A 17,267-nucleotide genomic window follows, 5' to 3' on the forward strand; every position below is an offset into this window, starting at 1 on the left:
ACGACTCAGAAATCCTGACTGCCACCTTGCAATGGAAAATGGGTATAAGAAACTGAGAAAAAAAATACACGAAACACTTCAAGCAAAAATAGAATTTAACTATGTTAAAGCTGCCAAAATGTAAAGGGCACTTAAACTGAATGTCTTCATACAGTATATCTGTAAATATTCCATTATTACTCTCTCTCAGACACACACTTAATATGTCAAACACTACAAGACCACCAGGGGTTGCCAGATACTTCCACTTCATCATCAGATTCACTTCTTGGTGACACAAGAGGAAATGTTAAAAGCCCTCCCAGCATAGAAGTGTCATTTTGTTTTGGATGGCAACCACAACAGATGCAGCATAATTCAGAGCCTGAGGAGTATGGCTTTCAACCCCTTCCTCAGCCACTCTGTAAGTAAATCATAGAGAATCTCTTTCATGATAAGTAGACTCTAGATTTCTGAGAATTTGAAAAAGTAAAACGTAGTAAAAAAAAAAGTAAAAAGTAGTAAAAAAAAAATAATGATTTGATTAAAGATAACTGACAGATAGCATAGTGACAGGTATTGGTTTGGAGGTTTTAGATAAATGCAAACCATCATGTGAAAATGCTGAAATAGTGTAAAGGATGGTACAAGGCAGCAATGTTTGTGGCAGAATTCTGTCAGCTGGAAATAAGGTATTTGACTTCTTATGTTGTCATTGTTTTCATATTGATATTGTTTTTATTTCACATAAAAAATCACAACTGACTGACATGTCGTTAGCCAAGAAAACAGTCTAACACCTTAATGAATAATGCTTGTCATTTTGATTTCTGTAGAACACTTTAGCATTTAAGAAGCCTCAGGTCCTTTGAAAGAGCTTCCTCTCAAACTGTTACTGCAGGGAGTTTGACCTGAGGGCTATTCCTATGGTGGCCAGCCAATGCCTGGCCATGGGCAATGGTTCGATAAAAGCCCCACGAGCTGAGGAGAATAGCTGCCTGGCCTCCATCCACACAGATCCTCCTGGTCTGGACACAGAAGTCCTCAGGTTAGAATCAAACCTCAAACCTATCCTATGTTACTAGCTTAGAATTGCCTATGAATTCCGTATGTTTATTATGATTATTATTAGGAAGTTTTACCTATGCACTCAATTAAAATGATAAAAAAAGAATAGTAAAGCATTAAGTACATTTAAACAAGTGTAATATGTTACCCCATGTTGAGATGTGTGTGCTTTAATTGCCCTTACTGGGGCTGAATACAATTTGTTTCATTGAAACTTGTATTGTATAGGATCAAAGTATACAGTATATGTACAACCCTGATTCCAAAAAACTTCTCTCAGAGTGGTGCAGAAGGGTTACGTAGGTTCAATAGGCTCATTTCAAGTAGGCCTCAACATTAAAGGATAACATTATAGTGTGTTTACAGGCACTGCATATGTGCAGTCTTGAAAAGCCGTCCACTGGTCTTGCACTGAACTCCTCTAACACTGTTGGACTCATTATGGACAATTGCAATCAAATAAAATCCACACAGCAGAGCCAGAGATATCAGCTTTCATATATTCCACATAGTGTTCCTTTTCAAAGCCTGGCACCCACATTACCCATAATGCAACTTAACCACAGAGTGACATCACTGGAAGCAGATTGTCACAGGATATGCAGCTTCCTCTGGAGCCACATTTTTCACATATGCAGTGAGTTCCCTCCATGAGTAATGACCACAGGCATGACAGTTTTCTCTTGGACCATGCAGTGTTGTTGACTGCTGATGTACATGTTCAAGATGAACACACAACTTTGTACTGTGCTTCTCTGTTTGCACAGCATCTGTGGTAAATGTGGTCATGGCTGTAGTAAGTCTCACAATGCAGTTTTCAAACAATATTTCCCCAATTGTTCAGTTACAAGAAAAATCCACAAGGCTGATGCAGCCGTTTGTCCTTGGTGCATAGTCATCTGACATCCAGCACGCTACTGCATTAAAATAGAAAGTGTAATAAGCCAATGAGCTCCAGCTATGCTAATCAACTCAGCTGGCACTGCTCTCATTAGCCACCTCCAAACGTCTGTCTCCTGCAGCTGAATGCCAACTGTGCTCACCAACACAGTAAGCAAGTAGTAAGAACTCACCATCGGTTTCTGGTTTTACACAGGACATGAACAGCGGCCTTCTGGGTGATAGTCCTGTCATTGTTTTACCCTAACAGCCACCCCTGTAGACATTGACACCTGAGTCAAGTCATATTGATTTTGCCCCTTTCATCACTTTTTACTTCCTGCTGTGTCACAGCAACATTATAGGTGCAATTTCCAGCAGTTCCAGTCAGTTTATTTTAAGTTTAATGGAAGTCTTATTGAGCATGAGGAGGGAGCCAACTGATCGGTCTCTTTTTAAAGTGAAATTCGTGCCAAAATGCAACCAAGGCTTTTTTTTTGTGTGAATTATATGAGTAAAACCTTCGTGTAAAAGCATAATTATGACAAAAGAGGCACCTTTAAGATTTACTGTATTTTCGTGTTCAGGTCAAACTCATTTGGGAGTGTTTAGGGCAAATTAGCCATAGCATCAAAATCTCTATTTCTAAAACAATAAACACGACAAGAAACTTTGCTTGTAGTATCACCAGGGTCTCTACACATGAACTCCAGCATTGAGAACATTGTCTGTGTACACAGATTTTGCTAAAAAAGAGAGTTTTTAGACAACTCAAGTAAGCAGATTGTTTTGTCGTTGGCGAAAAACAATATTGACTTTTAAGTTGAAAAAGGAGCCTCTTATAAGAAACAATACTAAAATCAAAAGCCATGAGATATCGTGCGGATAGTTGTTGCCGAAAGACAGTACCAGTCCACCGTATCTGTCCTCCAGTTTACGTTGCATTCGGAGATCGATACTTCTCGGCTGCCATGACATGTTACTGCTAACGTGAGTTGTTCAAAAACATTATTTTTAGCAAACTCTGTGTACACAAACAGTGTTCTCAATGCTTGTGTTCATGTGTAGAGACTGTGGTGATACTATGAGCAAAGTTTCATGTTGTGTCGAGCCTTCTTAGTGTTTCAAAAATAATTAGCTTTGAGGCTAGCACTAATTTGGCCCAAGCACTCCCAAGCAGATGCGCTGGGACTCATTTAGAGTAGAAGTCTTGAATACCAATTCATAAATACTGACCTCTGACTCACATTGTAATGCAGCATTAGTCTGATGTACCTTCTAGTGTTAAAAAATGACATACTGTGTCTTTAAATAGCTGTTTACTAGGTCAAGAAATGTTTCCATTTATTGATCGGTCCAACATGTACATGGTCAAGTTCAACATTTCTTGCTATATGTATTCCAAATGTGTACTGTGAAAACTGAGTTTGTGTATGAGAGGTTGACTTTAGGTGTGTTTAGTGTCTAAAAACAATTCTGATCCTCAGATTGCGAATCAGCCACCTAGAGGCAGAGCTGGCACATCGTGACCAAGATATTCGAGCCCAGGAGCTTCAGTTACAGCATCTCCAGAGTGAACTGGAGGGCAAGATTTCCCAGATTGATAAGCTTCAAGATGCTATTGGCTACAACAACAGCCTGGGCTGCTCTCCATCTGCCCTGTGCCACCACAGCCACCGCCGCTTCAGTGTCATCAACCAGGGTCCCAGCCGCTTCCACAGGGTGGCTGTGGAGGTCCACCGCAGGCTAAAAGCAAAAGAGGGCGTCTCTGCTGAACCCACTTCAGAGAACTTCTGCGGAGGGCTCAGAGCAGCAAATGTCTCCATCACCAAGACTGTCAGCAAAGCCTCACAGTAAGTTAAAGGGACACCAAAATCTGTGTTTTGAATGCTTAACACACTCTTCATAGAACTTAAATCTACTTCAAAATCTTTGCTTCATTATGGAGTAATAAACATGTCAAACTCAAAGTGTCTGCTGGCATGTACACAATAAAGGATCAGACTTATTACAGAATAATGAAATGCAGAAGTCTTAATTGTGAGCTAGTATCAAAGAAATAGTCATACTTAGAAGAGAAGGTAAAGGATTTCTGATATATCAGTATTTTGGTGGGAAGTCCAGCCCAGATGTTGAATGCTTATTCTTCCATTATTAAAGCAACATTATATAGAAATTGTCCTTTTGAGTAATTTGGCAAGCCCACAGTCTCACAATATATACAATAAAATAACAGGCTTCCGGTTATAGCGGCGTAGAAAACACACATGGTCTTACCAGCTCCTGTGCACATCCTTAAATCTAAACCCAAAGCTAGTGAGGACGCAAATAATGCCTCTGTTTAGGTGCTACAACTTCGAGGAGAGAAATGGGTCCCAAAAAAGACCTTACACTTAAGGATGACAAAAATAAACAGCTGTGCTGCTAGGAAAACCTCAGCTGTTGCTAACCACTATGATAACCTAGACACTCCCACACTGCCGTGGTTCGTTAGTTAAACAGACAAAGAAGTCAAGCGAATTCAAGTTCTAATGGAACAAAAACTAACTATGCTTTCGCACCCACTGGAGAAACTGGTCAGTGACACGAGAGCACTGCTCAAATCTCAAATCTTGAAAAGAAACATGTCAGTCAGAAAGAAAGTTTAGACTTCCTGCACCAAGACTTCGCTGACTACAAGAAAACAATCAAGGAGATGACCAACTTAAAAGTCAAGTTAGATGACCAAAAACTGTGCATGGAGACAGAACCCGAGACTTGCAGGCTTCCCGGAGGGAGTAGAGGGGAATGACCCAATCGCTTTCATAGTTGGCTCGCTACCATTCAGATTGCTGCATCCACCAACCTGAGCCTGGGTCTTCCAGAGGGGAGACGCACCGTCAGCTGCCTGCAGTCCATAGAAAACAACCTGAAGACTCATCACCCTGGCGTGCTGGCTTGATCACAGGCCCATCAACTTATTATCAGTGCTTGGCAACTTAAACGTAGGTAGCCACCACATGAATAATAACTTGAACTGCATCACTACTTTTTCAAAAGACTGTAAACAACCGTACAGCGGGACACTTATGATTGCTCACTGGAGCCGACAGAAGTAGTCTGTGCATCTGCACATTACTGACCACTTGACCGCTTGGAGATACATAAACACATAAAACACTGTGTGAGTACACATTATATTCACATGCTCATAGCTATTCCAGAATCTATATTATTCTTACTCAAAGTGGAAAAATCCATCTTGTAAATTATGTGATAATTTAGCTATGACTCATTCAGACCACGCCCCTCTCATGGTCCATATATAGCCAATGAGAAGGCCTCACAGAATTTAAAGGGATAGTTTGTGTTTTTTGAAGTGGGGTCATATAAAGCACACCTTAAAAAATCTATAACAGTTCAAATGTATGTTGTATAGAGAAAATTCACACCACTTTACATCGCCTTTAGACCTGCCTTTCTTTTGGCACCAAACTTTCTCAACCGTAGAACCTCCGTATCCCTACGCAGTTGCGCTAATGCATAGGTATATGGAGGATATACAGTCTATGTCTGAAACTGTTAAGTTTTGTTACGTGCAAAACCTCTCGTCTATCAACTGGGCCTTGCACTGTATTTCACCGCTCGCAGATCATCAGTTGAGCTAATGCAGGGATACGGAGGTTCTACGGTTGAGAAAATGTAGTGCCCAAAGAAACGGTGGTCTGACGGCGATGTAAAGCGGTGTGAACTTTCCCTATATAATGTACACTTGAACTGTTACAGATTTGTTAAGGTGAGCCTTGTTTTAGGTGGTTAAATTTTGCTTTTTCTCTGGACCCCATTCATTGCAGTACAAAGCTGAGCGTCTGGGCTGGAGCGGCTCTCTACTCCAAACTGAGGCTGCACTGATCGCTGATTACGGTAGAGAACAGTTCGACTATAGATATGTACTTTATATGACCCCACTTCAAAAAACACAAACTATCCCTTTAAGACTATGGCGATTCCCCATACACCTGCTCAATGAAACAGACTACGTCAAACGAATCAAGACTAATATTGGCTACTTTCAAAGCACTAATGGGGGGACTGCCTCCCCTAGTGTAGGAATCCTTAACCCTCTGAGGTCCAGGGTATAATTGGTCTACTTTTGATCTTACCTTTATATTTCACCTTAAAAACTGTTTACATTGCCTTGTTTGGTGTAATCTTTTTCAGCACAACCTCACTTGTGTTTTTGAAATTTGCAAAGCTATATAGCTATATAGCTCTCTCTTTCACCACTGTCCCTCCCACAACTTCTCCTCTTCCTGAGAAACCAAATGCTGTGCATTGCCATATAATTTTTTATTAGTTCACGGGGTGCAGTTTTCCACCAACAGGAAAGGGGGTGTTACTTGTTTGTTTTTTGTTTGTTTTTTTTTAACTGGAAAGGTGAGGGGTCTCCTAGGGTATCCTTGTGGCTCAAAGAGCTGTCCTCATACTTACCCTTACCCTACAAACCCTCATGTTTAACCTTAAAGGAGTACGCCACCCCCAGGTGAAATTGAGTCACTCCCCGCAGTCCCTAGAGTTGGATGAGTGAGCCAAAGCGTTTTTTAGCCGACCCAGCCATTGTCCTAATCTAGAAACGCCGCGGTTAGCTTTAGCTTAGCGTAGTCGCTGTAATCCGGAGTGTCCAGCTAGCATGTTGTTGCAAAAGTGAATCAAATAACTCAAGATTTTTTGTAATTATTTCTCGTGACCTATACATTCATATCGAGTACACATATAAATGCAAATTAACACGAAGGGATTTACTAGACCAATTTATATCTGGAACTATTTGCCGCCACAACACAGGCAAAGCACTGCTACCACGCGCACCTGAAACCTGAGACCAGCACCTGAAAACCCTCAACTTCCGTCAATACACTGACAGCACACAGCACCACAACTTCCAGTGTTACCTGCATGTAGTTGCAGTAAGAGAAGAAGTTGTTGCAGTAAGGTTGTTACGTTAGTAGTTTGAAGTTAGTCTCACATCTACTGAGGAAAAATGGTTATTTGCTGTGTGAAGGGCTGCGATAACAAGCAGAGGACATACACGAACATAATGTTTCACAGAATTCCAAAACCAGTGGAACGAAGAAATCTTTGGCTTGCTGTCCTCGACATTCCTGCAACAACACCAGTGGATAAAATCAATCAATATCGTGTTTGCGATGAGCATTTTAAACCGGAGGACTACGAAGAGAAAATGCAGTATGCTACGAGAAAGATGCTGCTACATCTGAAGGATACGGCCGTCCCATCCATTTTCAGTACAGAGGCAGAACAGAGTTCATCATCCATGCCTGTAAGTAACGTTATAATTTTTACCCTTCCTTGGTTTATACATTGCTAACATTATCACGGAAACTTCACGTTAGTCCGACTCGCATTGTCGTTTCCTAGAGGCAGAGAACTTAGTAGCCACGCTGGTGTATTGACAGAAGTTGAGGCTTTTCAGGTGCTGAGTGGTGTCTTTGCGCGTGGTAGCAGTGCTTTGCCTGTGCTGTGGCCGCAAATAGTTCCAGATATAAATTGGTCTAGTAAATCCCTTCGTGTTAATTTGCATTTATATGTGTACTCGATATGAATGTATAGGTCACGAGAGATAATTACAAAAAATCTTGAGTTATTTGATTCACTTTTGCAACGACATGCTAGCTGGACACTCCGGATTACAGCGACTACACAGACAGACAGACAGACAGAGACACACAGACAGACCATTAATAACCCTGGTAGAGGTCTAGCCAGGTGTCAGCACCTTGCCTTAGCAACCCTCCCTGACTGCCAGCTGTGGCAGGAAGTGATCAATTTAAAAGGAGGTGTCGTAACACTGCACTGATTGTCTTCTATCACTGTTGCAAACTAGCTGTTAGCAACATTTTACAAGCTCTTAGCTTTTAGTTTAATACATTAACACAATAAACTCAAAACACACTTCATTCAAACTTGACAAAAAAAACTCACCAAAATAATCTTATAAACTTGAGCACAGCATCAAACTGGATGAAACACAATGAGAAGTTTGAATAGCTAACACAGGAGGTAATTTAACAGTTGTTGAGGTGCATTTGTGTTACAAACTCTTCTCATCACAATAGGGAAAGAAAGAGACAAAACAACAGTTAAGTTATGCCATTTCTGAGCTAGATTGTGAGTATTCCACCACTCAAAGTCCATAAAGACATAATAGCAATACAAACTCAGTATAACTTAATCTCTACCTCTGAAACACAGCGACTTATTATGAAATAGCATTGGTTACACTATGAACAAGGGCAAAAGCTGGGCGGTTTTTGGAGCATTAACTTAAATCTAAGTCGGCAGCACAGATCATATCACAATTTGAAGATACAACAGGAAATCACAGCAGACCCCGGAAAAAAAAAACAAAAAAACAAAAAAAACTTATATTTATAAAAATTATATTTTATTTTGTAAAACTCAGAATCACTTCATTTTACACATCACAATGTGTTGCATGGTCCCCCAGAAATTGTGGGTTCATGGGTGCAGAGAAAGCTTTCGACCACGCTGAATGGGATTTAACTTTTTTTTGTTTTGAGGAAATTTCTTTTTGAGAAAACATTCATCCTCCCCTAAAGCCTCCGTAATTACAAATCAACTGCATTCCCAAAAATCCTGAGATCAACACCCTCAATTCATGGTATTAGTAGATGGGGAGTGGAAATTAAGTAATCATTATATGCAGACGATATACTGCTTTACATAATAGATCCATTGCAATGTCAGGCTACAGACTTAACTTATGAAAAAAGCAAATCTTTACCAGTTTATTAATTAGCTATGCAAATCCTAGACCAAACTCTGCTATTCACATCTTAACATCATGAGTTAAATATTTGGGTATTAATTTAACCCATTCATTCAAAAAATCTTAACGGAAGTTTTGCCCCACTCATTTCTAAACTTGAATTAGATTTACAGAAATAGGACACATTGCATCTGACCTGAGCAGTTCACTTAGCAGTGAACTATGTTAAAATGAACATTCTGCCAAGATTGTTATTTCTGTTTCAGTGTACTCCTATTAACAAGTCCTTTTTCCCTCTGGTCGTATCATGGTCTCTGATTTCATATGGAGTCAGAGCCCTAGAATTTGTTAAGATTTCCTCTGACTATCAAGGGCAGGAGCTGGGCTGGCTCTGCCAAATTTTAGGCTATTACTGGGCAGCAGATGTCCACAAAATGTTAAAATACAGACTGGTGTGAGCTGGAAGGCATGTAATGCATATCATCCTCTCTCCATGGCTTCATGGTTTCAACCTATCTTCCTATTAAGATTTCACAGTTTACATCCAACCCAGAGGTCATCTCCATTCTCAAAATATGGTTTCAATTTCGGACACATAATAATTCGAATAAAACTCATTTGATTCAGTGCCCACTGTGTTCTGTCTTTTAACAGAACTCCATACCTCACATCAGTAAATATTGATGTAGTACTATTGTAAGATGTCAGACTTTGGCAGAGAAAGAGGACTCAGATGCAGGTTGGCAACTGTAAAGACAGGTTTTATTTTCTGATCAGCATTTTCTGCAAACAGAGTGACAAAACAAGAGGCTATAGAAATGTTATTGTCAGAAGGACAAAACACCTAACAACACACCTAAACAACACTCAACAAAAGAACAGAAAACGCTCCCCGAGGAGGAAAAGGACATATAACTACTCTACTCTAGTATCAAAAGGTTCTATGAAAATTATCCAACCAGAATCACTCAACGAGGAAAAGCACACAGGCTAAAACTTAACTACACTATCTGTGCTGAAAAAGGTACAGACCAAAAGCGCTTCAAACAGAGGAAAGTCAAAATGCTATGAAATTAAACTGACTTGAAACAAACAAAAGACTAACCAAATATGTATTAAATCAAAATCGCTCTTCTTCAGAGGAATACTATGAACAGAAAACAAAAGCTTGGCAATACTCAACGGGAAGAATGAAATACTCGAATAACGAGGACAGGGGAAGACAAAGACTATATAAACATGAGGAAAGGGAGCACAGGTGGAAACAAACAGGATTAGGGGAGACATCAGACTGTTGACACATTGACCTGAAACGAGAGGAGAGTTACTCTTCAAAATAAAACATGAAATTCACAAGACAAAAAATCCCTAGACAGGAACCCCTCACCGCTGTGTGCCGTAAGAAACACATTGAGTTCTTTTAGACAGGTATGACTTCTGGTAAGTCTTCAGCCAAGCGAGACCCAGGCCAGAGATTTCAGATTCACTTTCAAGACAGTCGATGAATATGCCATTGTCTGTAATATCAAATGTAGGTGCCACATCTGTTTATTTGTCTGTCTTTTGGGTTTTGACAGGTCTCCACGGGTATAAACGTTTTCTTTATAGTCAATCAGGGGAGCATGGGGTGGAGGATCATGCAGTTTTTACTGCCTGCCTCCCCGTTTTACTCACACACCTCACTCCAGCAGCTTTTTTGCATTAATCCAGTCATTTTTTGTTGTAACCTTTTTGGTCTATTGAATGGGAACATCACCCGAGTGCATATGGTCAGTTTTTTGTTGAGTGCATCAAAAACAGTCTCCCAGTCCCATGCAGAGTGACTACAGGAGGGTACGATAGTTGCTATACAAGTAAAAACCCGATCTCACCTAGAGACTTGGAGCTTCTTGGACAACACCTTAGGATGCAGCAATTCCATCATCGTCACCTTGAAAACAAAGAAAAGTTTATGGGCACGGAACTAACACCTAGAGGTCCAGTTAGTACAGATGCTTGTATCGCTTGTTGGCAGTCTGCCGCTTTGATGTTCATGTTTCTCATGCAAGATCATTGTGATCACTGGTGCATTCAAGGAAACTAGAGAAGTAATAATCTTTCAGCTCGTTGTGTGACTGTGATTGTGTCGTATGGCCAAAGGTGCGCAGGCTGTGCTCATGCAGGCCTCCAACATAGCGTAGCACTTGGTTGAAGTATCCTCTCTTTAAAAATTCATGATGAAACCGACTCAGCTGTGAGAAGTGATGCTTCAGAGAAAAGAACTAGGAAACCTAAACTTCATGATTACTAGTGCACTGTCCATAGGAAGTATGTATTCCTACAGAAAAGTGGGAGGTTAAGTAGCTTTTGTAGCTGTAATTAGCTTTAGCATGGATGGCTGTTTGAAGGTGGGATGTCAGGGATATAATTGGCTGTTTTTGACTACTTTTGATTTTACCATTATATTTCACTGTAAAAACTATTTACCTTGCCTTGTTTTGTGTCATTATTTTCAGCACAGCCTCACATGTGTGACTGTACAGTTAGTTCTTCATTTTGACATACCGCATTAACACAATGGACCTAAAATCACAAAAAAACTTAAAATCTTAAAAACTTAAAAGATTTTTTTACTGTGAAAACCACAAATATGAAACAAACGAACCATTGTTGTTACTTATAATGCAAATATAAAGACAAAAATCAAAACTCTCTTGATGTCTAAGGAAAATGTCTTTGCTTTTCAACATAATCTAAAAAGGTTCAAACAAATATGTCAAAAAGCCTCTGAGCTTCATCACACATTGCTCACTCAGTTTTCTCTCCCAGACGAAGACCAGATAAAGCAGGAAACTTGGTTTCAGTCCAGGAGGGTAAACAATGGTGTGTATGTTGAAGAAACAACAACATGGTTGCTAAAGAATGGAATCTTACATGATGATGATGTTGATATAAATTATGAAAATGATGTTGTTGATCAAAATGATGATGATGTTGATAAAAATGCAAAATCTGAGTGTCAAGATGATATTAATCTTGAGGACAGTGCGTCTAATGTGGCAAGTAAAAGGTCAGGCCATTCTTCTAGCCATGCTTAAAGGCAAAGGCTGAGAAAGCAGCTTTAATGGAGAAAGCTGCTGCTCTGCAAAGAAGACATGAACTTGAGGCACAAAAGGAGAAACTCAGGCAGGAAAGTGACAAACTGAGTAAAGCTAAAGAGCAGGTGGACACAGATGCACAAATAGCTGCTGCTGTTGCAAGACTCTCTGTGCAGGAAGGCAGTGATGTTGGAGTCCAGTTCAAATGGAATGAACTCTTATGTGAGCAAAGGACTTAAAGAGCCAACACTGGAATTCAACCCAAATGCAAATGAATTAGTGCCAAAAGGGAAAATTTGGCCTTTGGATCAATGCCCAACAGCACCACCCGTCATATCTAAGCATGATGTGTGACCAAAGGTTGAAGTGCAAACAGAACCACAGGACTAAATAAAACACTCCGATCACAGTTGCAACCAAACACTGAAATGTTCCATACAACCACATTGAAGTACCAATCTCAAAATGTTCTCACACTGTCCTCTTCTGCTGCATCCCTCAGATCCTTAGCTGTACAGGAACAACATCTGCACAGGTTTCAAAATGGACATTCACCAGTGCAAAAAGCAGCTGAGCACAATGTCATTTGTGGAATCATGCAAAAGCAAAATGAAAGCACCACAATGCTTGCACAACACAAGTCAGATCCTTTGCCACAAAGAGAAATAACAATTTTTGATGGTGATCCATTGCAATGTACTTTATTAGGACTTTCAAACATTGTGTTGAAGAGAGGACCAGCAGTTGTCAAGACTGTATTTTCAAGAGCAATACACCAGGGGGGAGCCCTGAGAATTCATGTGACACCACAATAAGGTTATCAAAGGGCAAAAAGCCTTCTGAAAGAACACTTCGGCAAGGAATACCAGATAGCAACAGCCTACATGGACAAAATATTTGCATGGCCTGTTGTTAAGGCAGAGGATTTTCAGGCGCTGAATGAATTTGCTCTGTTCCTCAGAGGATGCTGCAACACTATGACTGAGATACAGTACATGGAGGAGTTGAATATCCCATCAAATATGATGAATGTCATGAAGAAGTGGCCATACAAACTAAGGGAATGATGGAGGTCTGCAGCCTGTGACATTCAAGACTGACAAGGCTACAGAGGCACATTTCCTGATATGGTTAACTTTCTGGAGAATTGAGTCAAGATCTTGTCTAGATCCACTCTTTGGTGATGTTTCAGATCCACATCCAAGTACATTAACAAAGCCTGTTAACAGGAGCAAGCCACTAAGCAGGAACAACATCAAAGGAAGCAGCTTTGGAACAACCATTGCAGCTACCACTCACACTGCACCTCCTAAGCCCACAGTGTACAAGATGCAAAGGCAGCCCATAACATCTAAAGAGCTGTCATCAGAAGTCTGTCCTGTCCTTGAAAAGAATCACATCTATCATCCAAATGTTCAAAACAGAAGAGAATTCCTCTAAGGGAGAAAATTGAGTTTCTGAGAGATAAAGGAATCTGTTTTGGATGTTTGAAGGTTGGCCACATGAACAAGGAATGCAGAAGTCGCCTATCATGTGATGAATGCAATCTAAAGCATACAACTATTCTGCATATCCACAATAAAGACAAAGGCAGCAAACCTCAAGAAACACCACTGAGTAGTGTACTTGCCTCTCTGCAAGCAGGTGGTTGTACTGGGGCCGGAGACAAAGGCTGTACTCTTTCCATCATTCCTGTATAGTTGAAGTCTGTGAAAGGAGATAAGGTGGTGCAGCCCTATGCCTTCGTAGGCCCTGGAAGTACAGCAACTTCTTGTACCACCAGTTGCATGAGGAAGTTGAATTTACAGGGCACAAAGACTCAGATTATGTTGCGCACCATGGGCCAAGAAAAGGTGGTTGAAAGATAGATTCTTACAGGACTGGAGGTGTCAAGGCTGGACATTAAACAATTCGTGGAGCTCCCAGAGACATTCACACAATAAACAATCCCTGTGTCAAAGAACAACATTCCATCTCAGCGAGATATTGAAAGGTAGTAACATCTGACAGATATTAGGATCCCAGAACTGGAAGCTGATGTTGAAATCTTGAATAGGACTAATGCACCAAAGCTCATGGAGCCATGGGAAATAATCAACAGCAAAGGTAATGGACCTTATGCCATGAAGACCCTATTGGAGTAGGTCATCAACGGACCTTTAAGGGACAACAATGGTTGAGAAGCTACTCCACCATATATGCAAATAGGATATCCATCGTCAGACTGGTGGAGCTGTTGGTCTCTCAGTATAACCAAGACTTCAGTGAAAAAATCATGGAGGAAAAGCAGGAGATGTCAAGCGACAATCTGAGATTCATGGAGATCATGGAGAAGTCCATTTGCAGGCAGGAAGGTCGTTATTACATGGACTTGCCCTTTGAAGTGGATGACATCACCATGCCGAGCAACAGATGCATAGCTGAACAACATATTCAAAGTCTCAAGAGGGAGTTTGAAAGGAATAAGATCTATTGGGGGGGTACACAGCACTTCTCACTGAGATGATGGACAGTGGATATGCAGAGGTGGTACCTCAAGACCAGTTGAAAGGTAGAGATGGCAGAGTGTGGTATCTCCCTCAACACGAAGTCTATCACCCAAAGAAGAAAATCTCAAGATTGGTCTTTGATTGTGGAGCAGGATTTAGGGGAACCTCTTAAAACTGTCAGCTGTTTGCCAGGTCCTGACATCACAAATTCTCTCTTTGGTATCTTAAAATGGTTCAGATAGGAGAACATTGCTCTGATGACCAGGCTATGTTCCACCAGGTGAGGGTGTCAGCGAAGCATGTGGATTTTCTTCGCTCTGGTGGCTGAAAGATGACGCATCACAGAGTCCATTGGAACACAGAATGAGAGTGCACATCTTTGGAGCAGCTTCATCACCAAATACCTTTGTATCTTTCTTGATGACTCCCTCACCTTCAAGCCCTATATTGACAATCTTGCGAAAAAAACTAAAGTTAAATTGGGTTTCTTCTTCCAAAACAAATCGTGTTTCTCTTTTGAGGTGGAAAAGCAGCTTGTCACTGCAATTTTTTATATATATTTTAGATTATGGAGACCTGATGTATATAAATGCCTCATGCTGTTCTCTGAAACAAAATCAAAGCCACAATATCTGCCCTCATCCCCTCTTCTCAGGGGTTGAAGATTGAGTGTGTTTCCAATTACAGATATCTTGGTATATTAATTGATGAATCCCCCTCCTTCACAAATCATATTCAGCAGCTGGTAAAAAGACTGAAACTGGGTTTTTTTTTTAGAATCAAATCATGCCTTTATTTTAACTCAAAAAAGAGAATGGCTGCTGCCACTTTTATGTCTGTTCTGGACTACGTGATTTTGTATATATGCAAGTCTTGTCTCAAAGCTTATATGCTCTTGTCACTGTCTATCACGGAGCTCTGAGGTTAATCACTGGTTTTAAAGCGCTTACTCATCACTGTGCACTGTATGAATGGATTGGATGGTCCTCCTTATCAATATGCAGACTTCTCACTTACAAGGCAATCTTAGGTTCACTACCTTCTTATCTTTTGTCCTACATTAACGGAAGTAATGCTCGGACAAAAGATCTTCAATCTCAGGACTTGTTCTTGCTGTCTGTCCCAAAAGTCAGAACTGAACTGGCAAAGACAGCGTTAAGGTTTTTTGCTGCTCTCTCTGCCTGGAACATGTTACAAAAACTTTAAACAAAATGAGTTGGTCTCATTGAACACTTTCAAGGGTAAATTGGATGACCTGGAGGCAGAAACATCTAGCTGTAGATGTTTTTCCTGAGGCTTTTTATTATTTTACCCGACCTTGAAATGTTTGCTGTTTTGGATGGTAAGTGTTTCTAATGTTTGTGTCCACCATGTGTTTGTGTGTATGTATGACTTTGCTGCTGCCTGTCTTGGCCAGGACACTCTTGTAAAAGAGAATTTTAATGTCAATGAGTCTTTTCCTGGTTAAATAAAGTTTAAATAATTTTTTTTTTTTTTTTTTTTAAATCAGGGTGGTTAAACTTCTCACTGAGTGTGTTCTCTCATTTTCTGGAGGTGTTTCTTCATCAGATGTCATACATTGTAGATAAGTAGGGTTTTACAGTGTTTCTCCATCATCTCCCATAGATCTCTATACAGCTGTCACCACAGTTTCACACCAAAGCAAGACTCAGTGATGTAATGACCCCGCATTCATCCCTTTATGTTTACCTCCTCCATCACAGCTCATTCAAATGATCTGCTCATCATAAAGTTCTGCAGAAGCCTGATAATAACCCCTTCATTTGAATCAGGTGTGTTGGAGCAGGAAAACATCTAAAACATGCATGACAGGAACAGGACTGAAACTACAGAGAATACCTAACCTAACAAAACCGTGACCTAGAACGTTATGTACACATTAGAGGAAATCAACTATACTTTAAATTGCTCAAAATTGAAATTGTTGTCATTTCAACAATCAGCTATGATCAGTCTAAACAGAATTTCCTTGGCAGGAAACAAGAGAGCTCTTTCTTGCTTTTGTAACATCCCCCATATCCGAAAGGCTGTATTAGCATGACAGGATAATAGAAAGAAATGCAGAGAAACAAAAGGCCATGGGATCTAAATACAGGGTGTGAGTCATGATGGGCTTCAATTACACAACCGCTACTGTGTGCCGTGCCCACTACTCTCAGACCCATTCAGCACACTCCTTTTTACTGAATGCACTCACGCATCATCTGTGTGATGTGGTAATCAGGGTGGCACACAAACACTCGGTCAGGGAAATCTGCTGAATACATTTCAACTACAGACTAAAGCAGTTGCTTGAACCCAGGATTTGAATTAGCAAGACTCTGTTGTTCTGGCAACCAGTTCTGATCACAACACAACATCATGCATATAGTACTGAAATTACCACATTTGGGCTCTCTGGCCTTCCCACTATTATTATTATTATTATTATTATTATTATTATTATTATTATTATTATTATTATTATTAATGCTGCTATGCAATCTGCGCACAGGGAAATATTGATTTCTCTGTCCAACAAACTTGTGACCTTCAGAATTAGCCAGCGACTTTTTGGCTCTATGGACAAATTGTACTGTATGCTGTATCCCAGCTAGCAATTTATTGTTCTAAAAACGTTCTGAGAATGTTACCGAGAATGTTCTTGTAATGTTTTCAGTGGGAAGTTTTCGTTAAGTTCCCAGAATGTTCTAGGATAACACGCTCTAAAAACATTCCAAAAATGTATTATGATCACCTTCTTAAAATGTTCAGTGACAGCATCGCTTGAATTTTATGCCCTAATGTTCTTGAAAACATTCTCTGCGGGAAGTTTTCTTTAAATGGACTTTCATTTATATAGCGCTTTTTTCCAGTACTCAAAGCACTTCACAGTACTTGCCACCCATTCACACACACACATTCATACACTGATGGAGGAGCAATTTGGGGTTCAGTGCTTGCTCAAAGGACACTTTGACACGC

General features: G+C 40.3%; 1 protein-coding gene across 3 annotated transcripts in view; it reads left to right on the plus strand.

Annotated features, from left to right (window-relative positions):
* Positions 1-264: 264 nt before the first annotated feature.
* LOC119033457 (cGMP-dependent protein kinase 2) overlaps positions 265-17,267 on the plus strand; it is an 85,743-nt gene continuing 68,740 nt past the window's right edge. For all 3 annotated transcript variants that reach the window (XR_005079250.1, XM_037123568.1, XM_037123569.1), the window contains exons 1-3: positions 265-403; positions 816-1,027; positions 3,414-3,779. Coding sequence is in view for 2 of the 3 variants with exons in the window: in XM_037123568.1 (XP_036979463.1) it covers positions 906-1,027; positions 3,414-3,779 (488 nt within the window). In the remaining variant the exon portion in view is untranslated. The remainder of the gene's footprint in view (positions 404-815; positions 1,028-3,413; positions 3,780-17,267) is intronic.

The sequence above is a fragment of the Acanthopagrus latus genome, chromosome 15 (genome assembly GCF_904848185.1).
Source record: "Acanthopagrus latus isolate v.2019 chromosome 15, fAcaLat1.1, whole genome shotgun sequence".
Taxonomy (NCBI): Eukaryota; Metazoa; Chordata; class Actinopteri; order Spariformes; family Sparidae; genus Acanthopagrus; species Acanthopagrus latus.